This window comes from Lynx canadensis, chromosome C1 (genome assembly GCF_007474595.2).
Source record: "Lynx canadensis isolate LIC74 chromosome C1, mLynCan4.pri.v2, whole genome shotgun sequence".
In the NCBI taxonomy this organism is placed as follows: Eukaryota; Metazoa; Chordata; class Mammalia; order Carnivora; family Felidae; genus Lynx; species Lynx canadensis.
In genome coordinates this window covers 71,285,647-71,305,486 of record NC_044310.1, presented here as the reverse complement: position 1 = coordinate 71,305,486, position 19,840 = coordinate 71,285,647, and the positions used below count along the sequence as shown (strand labels likewise).

Sequence of the window (19,840 nt, the reverse complement as noted above, 5' to 3'; positions counted from 1 at the left end):
TTTTGCTAAATTGTATTGTGCATGTTGGCTACGTGTATGAGAGAGCTATATTCTCAAGGGGCCCAGGTCTCCCCTTCCTCCACCTTCCATGGGTCATTGCTGGGAGATGTTTTAATTTTTTTATAAACAAAAAGACTAAGCTTAGTGTTTCTGAGAAGTATGAAGGTAAGCTCTGTGAGGACAAGATATTTGTCTGTTTTGTTCCCCGCTGTCTAGCTGGCCTGGCACAGAGTGAGCACTCAAAAAGAAAATTCGTTGAATGAGAAAAAATAAAGGTGTTGGCCACTGATAATAGTTCAAATTTTAAAATAATACCAAACACAGAAGGTGAACAAACTCAAGTGCCTGGAGGGTAAGAAGGAGGCCCTGTAAGGAATAGGTATATTAAATCTCTTTGGCACCTGTGTTAATATGTTACCACCAAGCAAAATCCTTGCATGGTTACTGTTCTTCTTTAAACAAAACCATCAGAAATATGGGGCCCTGGGGTGCCTGGGTGGCTCAGTCAGTTGAGTGTCCAACTTCTGCTCAGGTCATGATCTTGCAGTTTGTGAGTTCGAGCCCCATGTCAGGCTCCGTGCTGACAGCTCAGAGCCTGGAGCCTGCTTTGGATTCTGTGTCTTCCTCTCTCTACCCTTTCCCTGCTCATGCTCTGTCTCTGTCTCTCAAAAATGAATAAACGTTAAAAAAAATTTTTAATAAAAAAGTTAAAAAAAAAGAAAGAAGGGGCCCAGAGGCCATTGGTTTGCCACCCCTGAGCTAAAGGTTTCAGACTGGAATTGGAGCTAATCATCTTTGTTTATTTGACACTCTGTGGATTCTAGAGAAAACTCTACTTCCAAAATAAATTAAAAAAAAAATTCTCCTATAGTTTTGATAGAACAAAACAAAAGAAATCATTTGTATTATTTCTTTAATAAATCATTTGCTTGTTTTTTAAAAAGCTGGTCTTTAAAATAGAGGAAAAGGTCCTTCTTTCCTCCTTTTTGCCTGAAAGTTCAGCCACACTTCCACATTGTGGACTGGTGAGTAATTCTACTCCACTAGAAAATGTTAGAAAACCCCAGTGAGAGAATGGCATCATTTTTGTGGTAAGTAGGCTGACAAGAAAGAACCAGGGATCTGCTATTTTGACCTCTAGGTCTATAATAATTAAAGTACCCCAATCTATTATAGTAAAACTGCCTGAATTCAGATGAATTAGGGAAGAAGGAAGGGAGGAAGGCTAGGTTTTATTAGGGAAAGACTTAGTTATATAATACTTTATAGAAACAAAATATTATATTTAAGTACATTAAAAAAAAGTTAATCTAACACTATAAAGCACCCTAAATAAAACTGTTTTTGACCAGATGACGGAAACAGAACCCTGTGGGGCAAACCCAGGCCTCAGCCTTTTTTGGGTTGATTTGTGCGTTTGGTTTGGTTTTAGTTGAACTATTTAAAAGTTGGGAGATTTCACTCAAAATTTCTGATCTGGATTCCTTTGACAAGTTCAACACCTGGCAACAAGAGAGCTGAAGAGTCGCTGTGCCCACAGATGGGCTGTACGCTTTCTGGGGCCATGGTCCCCACCCCCGCCCCGCCCCCCTGTGTTTCCCACACAGGTGTCTGTACTCATTACCATCACCTACTGGTGACCCTCGGAACTGAGGAAATTCATGTGAAATTAACATTTATTTGCATTTGAACAAATAGTGTTTAAAGGAAGCCCATAAAAGAGTTTGCTTTTTAAGAATGGTTTAACGTTCCTCTTAAAATCTTTTTTGAAAATAACATACTGATTTGTTCAATAAATTGTAAACTTTAGTCTTGCTCAAATTGATGACAAATTCTGAATCGAAGAAAGCCTAACTTCATAAGGGCTTACCATATTAAGTAACTATAAAGTACTTTGCAATTAAAACTGCTTGCTAAAGATAAACGTGAACATAGTATTTGATATTTTTAGACTATGTGGGCAACTCTCCTCAATTACCTGAGGATGTATGGGATCGGAGAAACTCCAGAAAAGAATTAGTGATGGCTGCAGCAATAATTTACCAGAAAAGTGGACTCTGTCTTCAAGGGAGAGTCTTACAGCCACTGACACAGCTATTAGCCCTGATTGAGACACAATTAGAAGTTAAAACCTGCAGCAACTGTACATGGAGAAGTGTTTGTAGGTTTTATTGCTCTACATGGTCACTATTCATTTCCACTTTGATGAAACAAATATATTCAATAAGAGACCAAGAGTCTCTTTGAGCTCTACTGTGTAATACGGTGGCCAGTAGCCACATGTTGCTAATTTAGCACTTGAAAGTGGTCAGTCCAAATTGAGATGTACTGTTAGTGTAAAATAAACAGTAAACTTGAAAGATTTAGTAAGAAAAAATTTTTGTGTGTGAGAAAAAGGCCAATGTGGGAAGAGGAAAAAAGAGGGAAAAGACATTTTTCTCTGCTTAGTTGCATTTGCACATGAGGCTACCCGCCTTGGCTGCTGAGTGATTTAAAGGAGGTGTGTTTGGGGTGCCTGGGTGGCTCAGTTGGTTCAGCAACCTACTTTGTAGCTCAGGTCATGATCTCAAGGTTCATGAGTTCAAGCCCCACATCAACTGGCTGCTGTCAGTGCAGAGCAGGCTTTGGATCCTCTGCCCCGCCCTCTCTGTCCCTCCCCTGTTTGCACTCTCTCAAAAATAAGTAAACATAAAAAAAATAACAAAGGAGGTGTGTTTCCTCTCTTGCCCTGTAATCAGAGAGGAAGAGTATCAGGAGGAATGGAGCTAGCCTTGGGAGTCCCAAGAGGCTGAGGCAAATCCAGATTCAGCATTTCACCAGCTGGGTGACCTGAGACAGTCACTTCCCTGGCGTGAGCTTGGTTCTGTCCTTGTAGAGGCCACAGTGAGGTGCTGGGAGAACACGGGACTGCAGGATGCCAAGAAAGATCCCGGCAGGTGCACTCAGCAATTGGAAGTTGTCTTACTGAAACTGAGATACTTAGGTAGTGTGTAATTTTACATATAAAAGCAAAAGACTTTCCTTGCCCTCACCAAAGAGAACCACAGTCACGGTCATCTCACCATAGATAGTCGGATGCCATGAGATGGAAGTGACCATATTCTCTGTTAGGTTATGAAGGTCGGTAAAGGACTGGTACTCTTTCAGGTGGGTATCAGTTTTGTCTCCAAAGGTGCCTTCTTCTTCTGCCAGGCACTTCCAGTCATCAATAAATGTGTTCATGATTTCATTTTGCTGCAGGGCTATTTCAACACTATTTTGTTAGGACAAAACACACACACACACAAGATGTTGGATTATAGTATTCAATGATAGGTCTTTCGGCAGCTCCTCCTACTTCATTCATACAGAAAAAAACCAAAATATCCTCAATTATACTTGGTAACTAATGATTACCCCCATGTGAAATATGTGGCTTAAGAGAAAGAAACCTCCTGTCTGTGTGTTACTCAAAACTTCTAGTGCCAGGATGTTGTTGGCTGATGGCCTGGAACACCTTCGCCATCTGCAGACGCTTCCCAGCCAAGGCTGTGCTCTCCCGGGCCAATGACTGAGCTGACAGCTGCAGGGACACCGTGCCTGCCAAGCTCTGCTTCCTGCAGGACTTCTCCAACAGGCTGGTTCCCTCTGGAGCTTCCTGCTGGGGTGGGCTACGACTTTGCTGAAGCTTTCCTTGCCCAATCCTGCTAACTTCATTTATTATTACTTTTTAAAGTTTACTTATTTTTGAGAGAGAGGGAGAGACAGACTGTGAGCAGGGGAGGGGCAGAGGGAGAGAGAAACCAAAGCAGGCTCCCAGCTCTGAGCTGTCGGCACAGAGCCTGATGTGGGACTCGAACCCACGAACCTCGAGATCATGACCTGAGCTGAAGTCAGACACTTAACCAACTGAGCCACCCAGGGGCCCAACCAATCCTGCTAACTTAAAAAAATTTTTTTGTTTTTTACACAGTGGGACCCTCAGTAAACCTCTGTTTTACACTCGGTCTCATTTGCTTCCTGAAAAACCCAAACTGACAGAAAATGCCATTTTCTTAGCCATATTTGGTACCAAATGATCATATGTACTAATTTGTATACAAATATATTATTAGGATTTTATATATATATTTAGGATTATACATTAATCAGGATTATAATATATGCATATTGTATATATATTGTACATATATTGTACACATATATAATGTATATAAAATGTAAAACAAGTAAGATTCTCAAGGGAAGCTTTGGAATTTAGAAGTATGCTGTATGTGCATCTGTGGTGGTGGTTTTAGTTATCACAAAGTCCTGGAGGCACGAATGTGTTTCATTCCATTGCTAAACCCGCAATACAGGAGACAAGCCCTAAAACAAAGACCTATCCTGCTAACAATGCTAATATTGACCCTTTAAGAACATTCTGAGTGCCAGGCTCATATCTTTTTTGTTTTTTCAATGTTTATTCGAACTGTGAGATCATGAGCTGAACCCAAACTGGAGGCTTAACTGACTGAGCCACCCAGGCGCCTTTAGGCCCATCTTTTAATAGCCTAGGGCCCTGGCTTGACAGGCTCCTGTCTTAAAAGTTATAGGAGCTCCCAAGTTGGCGAAGGCAAGAAAGTGCGGGGAGGTTGGCAGGCCCCCCCCTCCCCCCCCTCCCACCCCTGATAACTTGTCCTATGCAACTCTTCCATTTGGCCACTCCTGAGTCGCATCCTTTACAATAAACTGGTGATGGTAAGTGAAGCGCTTTCCTGAGTTGGATGAGTCATTCTGGAGAAGTATCAAACTCATTATAGCTGGCTGGTCAGAACTATGTGTAGCACTCCTGGGACTTGAGACTGGCAGGCGGTGAGACTAAGCCCCTTAACTTGGGGAGACTGCACTAACTCCGGAGAGTTAGTGGGTATCAGTTTTGTCTCCAAAGGTGCACAGTATATATGAGCACAGTATGAGTTCGAGAGTTGGTGTTGGAAAAGATACCATGTATTTGGTGTTGGGGGAAAATAAAACCCTTGTTCGGTGCCAGAGGTGGTGTCAGGAAGAACCCTAGAGTCCCTTTTTCCTACTTCTTCACATGTTTAGTGACTTTACATATTTAACGAAACTGGACATTATAAATGATGTATTGTAGAGACTCTGGGTTCTCTTTTGTTCCTCTGAAAAGTGGAGTTTGTTCTATAATGTAGTTAACTTGGCTGGACTCAAACTCTAAATTCTGTCCTCTCTGTGTAGAATAGTAGCTGAAATCTCTGCTTAATTTTTCAGCTTCTAGATGCTGGTAGTTCCTTCTGGACTCTCCTGGGGTTTCCCCTAAAAATGAGTGTGTTAGTCTGCAGCCTAGGATCTTGTTAGACTTTTTATGTGGAACTGGGGTCTCAGCTTGTCTGAGGCTACCCCCTTTCCATGACTTCCCCCTGACCATTTGGTTATTCTGTCACCAACAGACCTGTATAAGCCTGGGTTTCTGTCACTTGAGCCTCCTGTGGATTAGGCAATACTTAAAGAAAAAACACTGCAAATGTGCACATCTCATCCTTCTCCCCTCCAGTTTCTGCTTACTTTAGGTCACTTTCTTGAGCCTTCAAATAGTTGTGTGTGTGTTTCTGTGTAACTCTTGTTTTCTAGATCTTATAATTATTTTCTGTGAGTTTGACCAACTTATTCCACCATTACTTAGTCACTTGTTTTTTTATTTTTAATTTTTTTTAACGTTTATTTATTTTTGAGACAGAGAGAGACAGAGCATGAATGGGGGAGGGGCAGAGAGAGAGGGAGACACAGAATCGGAAGCAGGCTACAGGCTCTGAGCCATCAGCCCAGAGCCCGAGGCGGGGCTCGAACTCTCGTACCGCGAGATCGTGACCTGAGCTGAAGTTGGACGCTTAACCCACTGAGCCACCCAGGCGCCCCTAGTCACTTGTTTATAATATGAAACTGAGGTATGTTCTTGAAAGAAGTAGTATTATAAACAAACAAAAAACGAAACCAAAAAACAGTTACTATAAGTTTCTGTCATGTTTATTGCTCCTGCATATGCTTAGGTTTGAAAACCCAGCTCATTCACATGACCTCTGGGACTCCCACAATTAGAATGCCACCAGAGGTTTTACCTAATGACTGATAGTCCAAATAGCTTGTTTTTTTTAATAGGTGTGGTAAGCTGAAAGAGTGGCTCTTGAATATGAATGTTCCAAAATAAGAAAAAAAAAAAAAAAAAAACTCTCCTGGGGTGCCTGGGTGGCTCAGTGGGTTAAGTGTCCAACTTCGACTCAGGTCATGATCTCGCAGTTCGGGAGTTCAAGGTTCATGTTGGGCTCTGTGCTGACAGCTCGGAGCCTGGAGCCTGCTTCGGATTCTGTGTCTCCTTCTCTCTTTGACCCTCCCTTGCTCACGCTCTGTCTCCCTCTCAAAAATAAAAAATGAACACTAAAAAAAAGAAAGAAAATCCCCTCCTTTATTTAGACAATTAAATATAAACTCTAAATATTATAATAGATTCTCCTAAAAATGTAATTAAGCAGGACAACCATTTAATACCCCTGCCGTTAAGAATTAACACTACTGTTCACTGCTCAATTGAATACTCTTGGTTAAACTCATCTTCCCAATGATGCTACTGGCATCATCATGATCACCTGGAGTTTGCTGAAAGTGCAGTCACAGACACCACCTTGAATTTACAGAGACAGAGCCTGCAGTCTAACAAGATCCCCAGGTGATTCATATACGCATTAACGTTGAAACACCCTAGGTAGGGTAGGTTCACAGCCTGGAGCTTCAAGTAGAAGCGTTTGTTAGCATCTTCAAAATCTTGGGTTTGGTTTTGTTTTTTGTTTTTTGGTTTTTTTTTCTCTGTTTCAGCCTGAATGAGAAAGGAATTTCCAAGAGAGGAGCTACAAACAGGGGCCTTTGCTCTGGCTTCCTGATTCTTCCCTCTTAGCTCAAGTTAGGAAGTAATTCACAAGGGAGAAGTGAAGACAGCATCTTTTCGCTGGTTTCGTTTCTTGATTTCCCTGCACCCCAGTACATGGTTTCTGAGGGTGATGCAGTGAAGGCTGGCAAAACCGTTGTCTGAGTTAAAGCCTGTAAGTACTTTTCTTTTAAAGGGTTTCTCTCTCTCCCCGCCCCCACCCCCAAATGAGCTGTTTCCCAGTTTCTTGAGAATTCTTCTGTCTCCTTTCTTATCATTTCTTTCTTTTGCAAAATACTGTTTCCCTCAGGTTTGTTATGAGTAAAATTCAGAAAGAACTAATTTCTAAAAGGGCACTCTTCCCAGAACAAAACCAGGCTTATATTAGCCTTTAAAAAACTGAATAAACCTTAAACAGTTTTAGAGTGGGAAACCTGACAGTGATATATGTACATGGGTTTATTTATTCTTGACCAGGACTACTGTAATTCCTATGCCAATTTTCCTCTTTTTTCTTATGGTTCCGGCTTCTCCTTCCCACGTCTCAGGGAGGGAATCATGAAGCTGTTCACTATCCCTCTCTAAGCATGGCAACTGAAATAAAAGAATAAAGGGTCTAAAGATAATACACAATGTGGATAATTGAGAATTGGCTATAGGCCACTTATACCCTTGAGATGCATTGTACATAGACTTCTCATTTTTAATATTCTTAGCTGGAAAAATTTTAATCACTAAAATTTGAAATGGGGAAAGAGAGACCTTAGGTTTTCTTGTTTGTTTCTCATTGTCCCATAGGAAAAGTACAGCATGCTTCCCATAAATGAATGAGTGGCAAATAGTTAATGCACTCTCTGTTCTTTTGTTTTTGTTGTTTTGTTTTGTAGCTGAGCAGAAATACATTTAATTATGTTGCTAGACAAGAAAAGGAGGCTTACTTCAAAGTCAGGCATAGCCGCACCTGATTTTCATTTCCCCTCATCAAGCAGCAGAGTCCACAAAACAGCAACCCCCTTTTAAAAGCATTGAGCCCCTGGCAATTTCGGGAGGTTTCATGGAATTATGCCTGTAGTGTGTCCCCCTAGCCTTGCCATGAGATATACAGGATGTAGTTCTACCAGTTTTTCTGTATCTTTAATATCTTCTCCAGAGACCTGCTAGAACTGAAATTCTGTGAGGAGAAACTGTGTTCGTGCCTCTGGGTTTCTGGCTCTTTGTTAAAAGGCATTGTATTTGCTTTGCTGTCCTTAGCTTTGATTCCATAGTCCTTCTGGTGGCTGGCACAATGACACAGCAGGCGAGCCAGCTAAAGTGTATGACGAGTTAGCAAGGGACAGCCTGTCAAACAGCTGTTAGTCGTTAGGCATTGATGAACATCTCTCTTTCTCTCTTTGCTCCACCTTTTAACAAACTTCACAAGAAGCCTTGACCCAGAGTAAACATAGCTATACATATATATTTTGTCTAGTTTAATGCACTCTCTTTGCATCATTGGGGAATTTTTGAACCAAACTCCCCCTAGACATAGGACACAATTTTTGAGAGTTGTTGGAATTTTCAGGACATTTAAACAGTGGGAAAATTAATGCTGTTTTCTTAAAAATGAAAAAGCGAAACATGGGCTGTGTATGAACTTGACCAACAAATTTTTAATTTTGGAAAGAAACGGAAAGCAACCTACAGGGTACCACTGGCAGACCTGTCCACCACTGGTTCCGCTCCTCTGAACTCCAATATTGACTTGAGAACTTGTCAAGCTCTTTCTCTGATTTAGAAATCCCAGGTTCCTAGTAACTGTGTGTGTGTGTGGGGAGGGGCTTTCTGAAGACACCTCTCTCAGATCCACTAAGAGTGGAATCAATGCAGGAATTAGGGGTGAGGAATAAGATGTACAAGGGTACATCTGAATCGACTTCAGGTTATTAACAAAGATCAGCATCGTCATGAACAGTATATGTCTCCTCATCTTTGTAATCATACAAAAGTAAATGAAGCAAAGAAGGGGAGTAAGGAGGAGAGAAAAAAGACTTAAATAAAAGAACCATGGTATGGGGTGCCTGGGTGGCTCAGTCGGTTGAGTGTCTGACTTCAGCTCAGGTCATGATCTCGTGGTTTGTGGATTCAAGCCCCGTCCGTGTTGGGCTCCGTGCTGACAGCTCACAGCTGGAGCCTGCTTCAGATTCTGTGTCTCCCTCTCTCTCTGCCCCTCCCCTGCTCATGCTCTGTCTGTTTCTCTTTCAAAACTAAACATTGAAAAAAAAACTATGGTAAATAAATAATTGTTAATTTGCTGTTAGGAAAACATCCTCACACACCCAACTGTATACATCTCCTAGGTCCACACTGGTGACAACAGAAAGGAAGGAAAGACTGAGGATTTGTCATATGTCCATGCATATCTGATAACTTCATATATTCTATCGAGACACCATGTATGGAGTTGCTTTTAAGACCTATCACTATAAGTACACATACACATTTTATGTCTTATTTTAAAATTTTAAGGTACAATTTTTACCTTATAGATGCATTATTAAGAAATTCAATCAAAGGCTTGGATTGTCCGAATATCTCTTTTTCCTCCTCTGAAAATTCTCTTGGATAATATTGTGTACTGGCATTTTTGGGATATGTCCTAATACATTAAAAGATGATAGAATACCAAAAATTAGATCAAAGAAAAGTAAATATAGGTTGTGACATGTCAAAGGTTTCTTTCTGTGACAATAATAAGATACTATTTTATATTTAAATTCTATATATTGAACTTTTTCTTTATCCTAGACAGTGGATATTGACTGCCTTTTTGAAATACTTTGAATATTTATGTATTTGTTTCCAACATAATCAAGAAGTGTTTATTTTTTAAAATCTTTATTTAGATATTTTTAACTTATAGAAAAGTTGTAAGAAGGATCTAAGGAAGTCCCAAACACTCTTCACCCAGATTCATCAGTTAACAATTTGCCACATTTGTTTATCATTCTCTCCCTATTTGGTTCATTAGATCAGTGTTTCTTAACCAGTACAGTCCTACGCCAACCCCACCCCATGGGAACATTTGGTCACATCCAGAAACATTTTTGGTTGTCACAACTGGGATGTGCTACCTGCATATAGTGGGTAGAATCCAGAGATGCTGTTTAATACCCTACAATGCACAAGACAGCCTCCCACAAAAGAGATTTATCCAGCCCAAAATGTCAGTAGTGTTTGAGACTCAGAAATTCTGCTCTAAGTATACAAAACTAGAAACAATTTGCATTCCAGAAATGATGGTGACATGATCTTCCTCCAGTCTGCCCTCAGTGCTCACCTCCACCCTTGAACATATCATGCTATTACATTTGGGCACTGGCAGTCTCACCCACTAGATTGGGTGAGCTCCTTGATCTTTTGGTATGGGGTTATAGAAAGGTCGGATGGTACAGTCATTTAGAGTGTGCACTCTGGTGATAGGCTGCCTGGTTTTGAAGCTTGGGTTTATCACTTACAAGCTTTGTGACCCTGAGCTAATTATTTAACCTCTCTGTGTCTGTTTATTCATCTCTACATGAAACTTTTAAAGTACATAGCACATAGAAGCATTGTAAATTGAATGTGTTAATACATGCAAAGTTTTTAAAATAGTGCCTAGCACATTTTAAGTGTCCAAAAAAACATTAGGTTATATTTAATCTGTGTTGAACAAATGTCAGTGAAACATCTCTGTGAGAGGCAAATATATTAAGTGAAGAGTAATCAAACAAGGAATAAAGAGAGTTTTGCTTATGTTGAATAAATCATTTTTTCCCCTCCTAGTTAGCTCAGTATCAGTAGCAGAAGGCAGAGTGATAGAAAGAAAGAATGTTGGTATTGGAGCCAGAGAGACTTGGGTTCATATCTTAACTTCACCTTTTTTAATTTAAGTTTATTTATGTGTTTTGAGAGAGAGAGTGTGTGTGTGTGTGAGAGAGAGAGAGACAGAGAGAGAGAGAAAGGGAAAGAGAGACATAGCGCAAGCAGGGGAAGGGCAGAGAGAGGAGAGAGAATCCCAAGCAGTTTCCAGCATTCAGCGCAGAGCCCCATTTGGGGCTCAATCCCACTGGGATCATGACCTGAACTGAAATCAAGAGTTGGACACTAAACAGATTGAGCCACCCAGGTGACCCTCACCTTCATCTTTTCATTTCTAGCACATATTAGTATCTTCTGGATAGGATTAAGTAAGAAATTTTATGGCACCTGTTGATCTCAGCAAAGAGGCACCCTAAGAGTCGCTCTTACTTTAACATGTGATTTGTTTTGTTATTTCTCAGCAGATCTGTTTGTGATTGCTTCAGATTTAAATTATGTCCCAAACATTGAACGTTCATTTCTCACCTCACTTTGCCTCGGCTTCTTGATTTGTAAAATGGGGATAGTGCCTACTTTAGAGGGCAGCTGTGAGAACTCAGTTGCTGTATGCCAAGCGCTTAGAAGAATACCCAGAACACTATGAACATTTGCTTTCACTGTAATTCCTCTTTGAACCTCACCATTGACCTTTCTTTACTTCTATCACAATCCTTTATCTCATCCTCTCCACCCCAAACTAGCTACCCTTCCTCATTTCCTGATCTTCCTAAGGAGAACCAGCATTCTCCCAGCCACCTAAATTGAACATTTTGATTCTTTTTTTTTTTTTTCATCTTATTGGTCAAGACCTTCCCTTACTTCTCATTTATTTACTCCATCTGTATCACTATAGCTGTCTGCTTGTATCGGTCTACATTCAGTGAGCGCCTGCTAAGTCTCAAGTCCTATGATGGGGTTCCTGTTGTTGGAAGTTTACTGTCCTTTCCTGAATCTGCCTCCTGAGTCTACCTCGGCTGACTCATTCTTGTCACTTTTCTGTTCCCTGGCAGAAACATAGAAGTCTCTGGCTGGCTTGGCTTAGTGTATCACCACTCTCCTTCCTGTCTCGCCCCCACATCTTGGTATTTATGAATCTCTGGTGTCCTAATTCTCTGCCCAGACTTGACTACTGATCCTGTCTTTATTTTTACCTCCTTTAATTCTGACCTGTCTCTTTACCTGACTGCCTTGTTTCTGGCCCATTTCTTATTCAGACCCCTGGGATCTATGTATATGTGCCCTGACTTTACCAGTGCATTTTTATGGCTTCTGACTTGGTTTACATAAATTTGAAAAGCGTGTTTGTTAGTTCACTCTACACTCCTGATTCCTGATTCTCCTCGTCATATATTTCATATAGGATTTCAGCATATTTCACGGCTCTCCTCTTAACACTGAACTCATCAGGCATCTGTTCTGTACATTCTTCTTTAACTTGATCCATCTCTTCCCCCTTCTTCCATTCCCTGTTTCCCTCCATCTGATAAATGGGTTTTGGGAAATATCCTAGGAGTTGAGGATGTGGAAATAAATAAATCGGACAAAGTTCCTGTCTCATGGAGCTTGAATTTTAAGGCAGGGGCAGGAGGGAAGGTGAGAGAAGAATGACAATGACAAACACATATCAAGTGGTGATAATAACGTGAAGAGAAATAGAGTTAGGGGGTAGATAGTAATGGCGGTGGTTGCTTTTATAGATGGCCCCCAACTTACGCTTCCTTCCACGTGTGATTTTTCTTTCCTACAGGATGGTGTGAAAGCAATATGCATTCAGTAGAAACTGTACTTTGAATTTTGAATTTGATATTTTCCTGGGCTAGTGATATGCTGTATGATCCTCTCTCGTGATGCTGGGCAGTGGCAGCGAGCCTCAGCCCCCGGTCAGCCACAGGGTCACGAGGGTAAGCAACCCATACACTGACAGCCATTGTGTACCCACACAATCATCCTGGTTTTCACTTTCAGTATTTAATAAATTATGTGAGATAGTCAACACTTTATTATAAAATAGGTTTGTGTCAGGTGATTTTACCCAAATGTAGCCTAATGTAAGTGTTCTGAGCACATTTAAAGTAGGCAAAGCTATGACGTTTGGTAGGTTAGATGTGTTAAATGAATTTTCAACTTAGGATATTTTCAACTTACCATGGGTTTGTTGGGACATAACCTCATCATCTGTCATGGAAGATCTGTATATAGGAATTTCAGAGAATGCCTCATTCAAGCAGAAATCTGGATGAAGGAGGGAATGAGCCCTAAGGATGTCTGGGAAAAGAGTAGCCCGGAAGCTATGAGTATGCTTGGTGAATTGAAGGAACAAGGAAGCCAGTGTGGCTGGAATAGATGAGGGAAAACAGGCAGAGAGAATCTAGACCATGTGCAGCCTTGTAGGTTCCTGTAGGATGGGAAGCCATTGAAGGGTTTTGATCAGTGATGTTATCTTACATTTTAAGAGGATTACTCTGGCTCTCTATGGAGAATAGAATGCAGAAGGGAAAGAGTGGATAGAAGTAAGCCAGTTAGGAGGCATTACAATAACCTAGGCAAGTGGTGAAGATGGCTTAGTCCAAGGTGATAGCAGTGGATATATTTTGAAGATAGACCCAAGAAAATCCAAAGTTTTGGGTCTGAGTAATTACAAGAATATCATTGTCATTTACTGGGATGAGGGAAATTCAGTGAATCTCAGTTTTAGAGTTAAAAGGAAAACATTTGTTGTTGGGCATGTTAAACTCAAGAGACATATTAGAAATTCAAGTAAGTAGATAAGTAAATGAGTTCAGGTAAGAAATTGGGGCTGAAGGCATAGATCTGGGAGTCCTTAGCAATAACAGACAATAGATTAATATCATAGGACTCTATAAATTCACCCAGGGATTAAGTATAGTTAGAGAAAAAAAAAAAAAAACATCAAAAGGAGTAAGCCTTCGGGTCCCCTAATATTTACAGGCTGGGAGGAAGGGATCCAGTAAAAGAGATTGGGAAGGAGCTGCCAATAAGTTAGAATGGGTACAATGAGTGTCATCCATAACACTTACTGGAAAGCTGTGCTTTAAGGAGAAATGGTCAACCACGTTAAGTAGTGCTGAGAAGTGGAGAAAAAGAAGGTCTGAACATTGGATTAGGCAATCAGACAAGTGGAAGTCTTTGGTGACCTTGTGAAGACTGGCATGGGCTCAAAACAAAATGGCTGAAGAGAGAGTGGAACTAGAGAATACGGACAAGGAAGAGTTTTGTTACAAAGAAAAGCAAAGACCTTGGAATAGCTAGAGCCGTCAAAAAAGTTGGGTTTTGTTTGTTTTAATGATGGGAGTTATGGCATTTTGTATTTACACATGTCTCCTTTCCACCCTTTCTTCCGTGCCTACTGCCACCATCTTAATTTAGACACTGGCCACATTTTGCCTGTTTAACTACAATGGTCTCCTACTTGGCCAATGTTCTCAACTCCAGGCTTTTTTTCCCTCTGCTCTCATCTTATGCTTGACTCATCTTATTTAAATAGCCCTATCATCCTGCCTCTCCCTTGCTTCAGAACTTTCCAAAGTTCCTTACTGTATGCCACAGGGAATCCACTTCTCTGTCTGCCTCTGCTACTCACTCTACTCTCCCCAGGCTGGTGTCCTTGTTGTCCCATGCAGACTCTGGTCTTCCCACCCCCTTGAACTGTTCAAGTCTTTTTAAAAATTTGGGCTGTTTTTCCCTTCCCCATATCTCTAAACCATATTCAGCATCTGTGGCTTATCTTCCATAAATCTAAAATTATTTTAAAACAAACAGTATTTTTTAAATCCTAAAAAAAAAAATGCATGGTTTAGCTAAGTATATTTTCAGACTTATACAACCTTCAAAGACTAACTCAAGTCCCCAAAGCATTCTTTCAGCAATCCATTTCACATAAGTTCACTCACTGGATCAATTTTAATGAAGAGTTTGATGTGTGAAATGATATGGGTAGTCTCAAAGTGCTCTGGATCCAAGGCAGGCAGACAGGGAAGCAGAGGAGTACAATGTGTGTCATCAGCGCTACAGTAAAGATCCCTCTAAACTCTAGCGGGGACCCAGAGGAGGGAGAGATCAACTCTACCAGATGTTTCCAGGAAATCACAGAGGAAGGGGCACCGAAGTGGACCTTGAAGGGTAGAGAGGTGTTCTTCATGTTCGCCATTTTATACAGAGGAGCAGCATGGGCAAAGGCAGGGAGATATGGAAGAGCAGATATTCTGGGAGCTGGAAGCAGCTCATGGAGGCAGAGCATAAAGAGCTTGTTTCAGAACAGGGGACAAGGCTGGAGTGGCAAGCAATGCCTTGTAATGGAGGAAGGAGGACCTAATGCCATCCTAAGGGCTCTGGATGTGGTGGGGTGCTAAAGAAGAGATTTAGGCAGTGACATAACACAATCTGATTTGATATGTAAGAATGACCACTTAGGTGGTGGAATAGAGCAGTGAGGAGGAGAAGGCAAGAGAAAACCAGGGCCCCTTCTCTGGTTGTCTGGTTGTTGATTATTAACAACATTAGTTATTTTCCCACTCCATAGTGGTTACAGTCTTATATACTTGTATCTCATTTTCCTATTGAGATTTTAAAAGGTGTTGATGAGTAGATCTTCCTGAATTGAGTCACTCTGTGAAGACCTAGGTCATCACTGTCAAGCCATTTCTATTTATGATAAAGTCTTTCAAAAATAATCACAGACGTTGCTAGATTTTACTGTACTTGCCTTTGAAAATATACAACCCCGTCACATACTTACCATCTTGTTTGAGTACTTGTGTCCTTGACTTTGGGGACGACTTGCATGCCAACATCTTTCTCAAGTTGCTTAACGATAAAATTTTTATCTGGGTAGGCTGTACATTCAATATAGGCATCTTTTACGCTGGAAGCATTTTGGTCCCTGAACTTAACTGGCGCACCAAATTCACTTCGTTTTCGAGAAATCATATATGTAATCTGCAACACGTGTAAACAGTAAAAGGAACATAATCAAGTCCCTGGAAAAATGGATGTGGGGTAGACAATACTGGTGCTCTGCTCAGATCCTCTAAAATCTCTCCCTCTACTTTCTGTTTACCTCTCCACTTCTGTGTTTTCCATTTCCAGGGCCACCACCTACTGTTCTTCTGCAGAGCACTGCTCTGGGGCTACTGGGACCACGTTGGTACAAAAGTACAAAGAATAGTGACTGCCACTATAGAATCTTGACCACTGTTGGACTGGCAGGAGACATATGGAAGCCCATCTCCTTTACTTGTGTTTGGGACAATTCAGGTGTAATTTACACCCAGAGTTCCCTGAGGGGTTCAAGCTAAAGCCTTTCCTCTACTGGACTTTTGCCTGAGATAGCATCCTTTGTAGGACTTCTGCTATGTCCGTGTCCTGCTGCTTTTCCTATTCTTCTATGGAACTTTCATAATAAATCACCCACACGCAAATGTTCTTTTCAGGGGCTGCTCTGGGTATGCGTAGGGCTGCCATAACCAAGTGCCACAGTCTGGGTGGCTTAAAACAACAGGAATTTATTTTAACTATTTTCATAGGTGTGGAGGCTGAAAGTCTGAGATCAAGGTGTTGAGGGGTTGGCTCCTATTAAGGGCTCTGAGGGAGAATCTGTTCCTTGCCTCTCTCCTAGCTTCTGAAGATGGCCAGAAATCCTTGCTGTTCTCTGGTTTGTGGATATATCACTCCGGTTTCTGCTCCCTTCTTCATGTGGTGTTCTCCCTGTGTCTCTGTGTCTTTGCATAGCCATCTTTTTAATAAAGACTCCAGCCATATTGGATTAGCATCCCCTGGTTCCTAAATAGGGTCATATTCTGAGGTAGTGGACATTAGGACTTCAGCATATCTGTTTTGGGGACTACAATTCAACCCATAATACCCACATATCCAAAACAATAACCATTCTTCTATCAAAGGAAAAGCCACATCCGTGCTGGCAAACATAGCAAACCTTACAGATCCCTCAGGAATAAGTGTTGTTGAGCATTACAGAGAGGTAATGCACTGAAGATCATATCAGCCCTCTGACCTGCTTTGCAGATTCCTTAACCGATTCTTCATCAATTTCTTTTTCACTGCCCAAAGAAACCCATGGTTTAGAGATAGGTGGTTTATAAATATATAAATCTTCAGATGTATGCTCTTTATATTCTTCCTGTTCTTCTGGTACTTCTGGGCGCTAGAGTAAAATAAATAGCACTCTAAAATACATGACCCAAAGTAGATTATAGCTGCATGCACCTATTCTGCAATAAACTTTACACTTGTATAAATTCATTAAGCACTTACTTATTTTCTTTTGTATTTGTTCATGTTTTTCAATTAGGAGAAGAAAATTAAACAAAAGGGAAAAAGCCCATTTAATCTTCACAACAGCCCTGGAAATAGATCCTGTTGGTGCCACCACTTTGTGGACTAGTGGTTCAGTAACTTACCCAAAGTCATGGAGATGGCAAAAGGAGAGCCAGAAATACGGGTCAAAGAGTAGCCAAGAGCAATATTACTCCAGATTCATTGTTTCTACTCTCATTGGGTCAATGAAGGGCACATAAGTGGAGTACATGTTACTCTGAGATATTTGATTTAGTTCATCTGACATTTACTGCTTACCTACTCCAGGTACCTACTCTAGGCCCCAGGGAAAGAGAGCAGAACAAGAATAATCATAACCATGTATAGATCGCCCCCAGAGGTATTTCTTTCTTCTGACAATCAACAAAATGCAAGGACTGGGGGTTTGCTTACATTTAAATAGTTTTCTTTGCCTTCTTCTGTTCCAATAAGATAAAAGTTAAGTCCATATCTGAAGTCTTTGTCATAAACAACCAGAAGCTCATCTCCAGGATATTCCTACAGGAATATAATCAAAAGGGAAGGTCAGTTTTCATTCAGGTTATTCGTACACAAAACTGTTATTTTTCTAATCAATCATGAAAGATAGCCAGAGTGCTAATCTATGGCTCATAATCCCAGATTGCACACTTATTTTATATAAATTAACAAAGCTCTTAAAACTAAGTGGTTCTAGGGAAATTTACCATGCAATTTTATTTCTAATGGGAAAAAAAAAGCATTCCTTGTATTTGGTATTGATACTCTGTATGTTTGGAGACATATCAGGACTAAGATTATGAATAAAAAATTAAAGCAACACCTGGGTGGCTTAGCTGGTTAAGCATCTAACTCTTGATTTCGGTTCAGGTCATGATCTCATGATTTGTGGGATTGAGCCCCGCTTTGGGCTCCATGCTGAGTGTGAGGCTGCTTAAGATTTTCTCTCCCTCTCCCTCTGCCCCTCCCCTGCTTGTGCTCTCTTTCTCTCTCAAATAAAAAAAAAATTAAATCTGTATGGGAAAATAAGGGTAGATTCCTATTCTAGTTGAAATTGGGAAGGATGAACTTTTCTGGGTGTAAAGTAATAATCAGTCACTGATAGGTGTTTGCTTTTCACAGATCATTGAGCAGGATCCCAAAGGAGGTATGGACAACCTAGCATTTGCTCAAAGTAATGGAGGTGGGGAATACCAGACTTGAACACAACAAGCTCTCTAACTTTTATTATTATGTATCAGAAGCCTCTTGGGTGGGACTGAAAAATAAAGAGAGATGTTGTACTTACCTGGATAACCTTTTTGACTGGGTAGAAATCAGACACTGCAGCTCTGTTTTTAAAGTCTGCTAAAATATCTTCTTTTTTGATAAGTTTATAAGGTTTTTCATCTGTGACATCTTCATCTATTCGGCAGTTAAATATTTCCTGGGTCTGGGTAGTTAACACTAAAGGATAAATTTCTGGATGACCTGGGGAATGAAAAGTAGACTTGGGACATTAAATGTTACCACTTAAGATATTAAGAGGCAACATGCAATTGTTTGCTTTAAATAATTGTCTTGGCCAAAATTTTGAAAGGCTTTTTTTAAATATTTATTTATTTATTCTGACAGGGGGCAGAGGGGCAGAGAGAAAGGGAGAGAGAAAATCTGACAGTGCAGAGCCTGACGTGGGACTTGATCCCACAAAATTCGATATCATGACCTGAGCTTAAATCAAGAGTTGGATGCTCAACTGACTGAGCCACCCAGGTACCCCTCATGGTTCTTTTTTTCTTTAAGTAAGTATGTCCATTACAGAAAATGTAAAATAAATAAATAAATGAAAAGAAGAAACTAACAATTACCCGGAATTACTACCTCTCAAGTGAGAACGTCTGTTAAGTTTGCTCTTTTTCCCCTCTCTCAATCCGTCTTCTCATTGTCTTATCCTTCTTATCACCATCAGCTTCCACAGTCCTAGTCTCAGCTCTGCATCTACCCCTAAAACTCCTTCCCCCACAGGGTCCCAGAGCCCACTCCCTTCTTCTCCAGATCCTACACACTTGGATGTCCTGACATCTTTTCTCCTACTGTTCAACAGATGTGCCAACAAGGGGAGAAATGCATGTGGCCTCTAAAATGGAGTTTAGGGCTTACTTTCCCATAGAAATATTTATCGCCCTGCCCAAAAGAAATACTTACCTCCCATCCTAGTGGCTCTATGATACAATTATCCAGGTAATTTAGGAGGGTTTTAATGACTGTGTGCATAACATTGATGATATGTGGAAATATATTCCAAATAGCAATCAGTTGGTACAATAAACATTTGGAATACAAGTTGTTCACAAATTAGGAACAAACTGCCATTTTTATCTCCCTGAGAGTTGGAAATGGGGGAAGCTGGGATCCAAAGTAAGGTCCCTGCACTCTTAGTACGATGCTATACTTTCTCTATTATGTGTGAACACAGAGCACTGGAGAGGGTCCTGCTCCTTCCTCCACACCGTCAGGGAGGTAACAGAGATTATATTCCATAGGATGCAGTGAGTGGCATTTATTTCCCTAGAAGCCTGATAGAGCAGGAGCCAAAGACAGACTTCAGCTCTATGTAACTCACTCCTCAGAGTCTTACTGTGTGTACAGGGAAGAGCCCTAACAACACAGACCATAGCTGATACATCAATTGCCCTACATATTGAAACACAGATAATTTAAATAACTACCATATATTGTTTTTTTTTACATTTTGGT

At 40.7% G+C, this 19,840-nt stretch overlaps 1 protein-coding gene across 1 annotated transcript in view; it reads right to left on the bottom strand.

The window, feature by feature from the left end:
* DNAI3 (dynein axonemal intermediate chain 3) overlaps nt 1-19,840 on the bottom strand; it is a 78,046-nt gene that overhangs the window by 52,231 nt on the left and 5,975 nt on the right. Inside the window, exons 3-9 of the mRNA XM_032594141.1 lie at nt 18,393-18,574; nt 17,519-17,623; nt 16,803-16,952; nt 15,528-15,727; nt 9,414-9,530; nt 3,063-3,253; nt 1,979-2,103 (exon numbers count right to left, since the gene is read on the bottom strand). Of these exons, the coding sequence (XP_032450032.1) occupies nt 1,979-2,103; nt 3,063-3,253; nt 9,414-9,530; nt 15,528-15,727; nt 16,803-16,952; nt 17,519-17,623; nt 18,393-18,574 (1,070 nt within the window). The remainder of the gene's footprint in view (nt 1-1,978; nt 2,104-3,062; nt 3,254-9,413; nt 9,531-15,527; nt 15,728-16,802; nt 16,953-17,518; nt 17,624-18,392; nt 18,575-19,840) is intronic.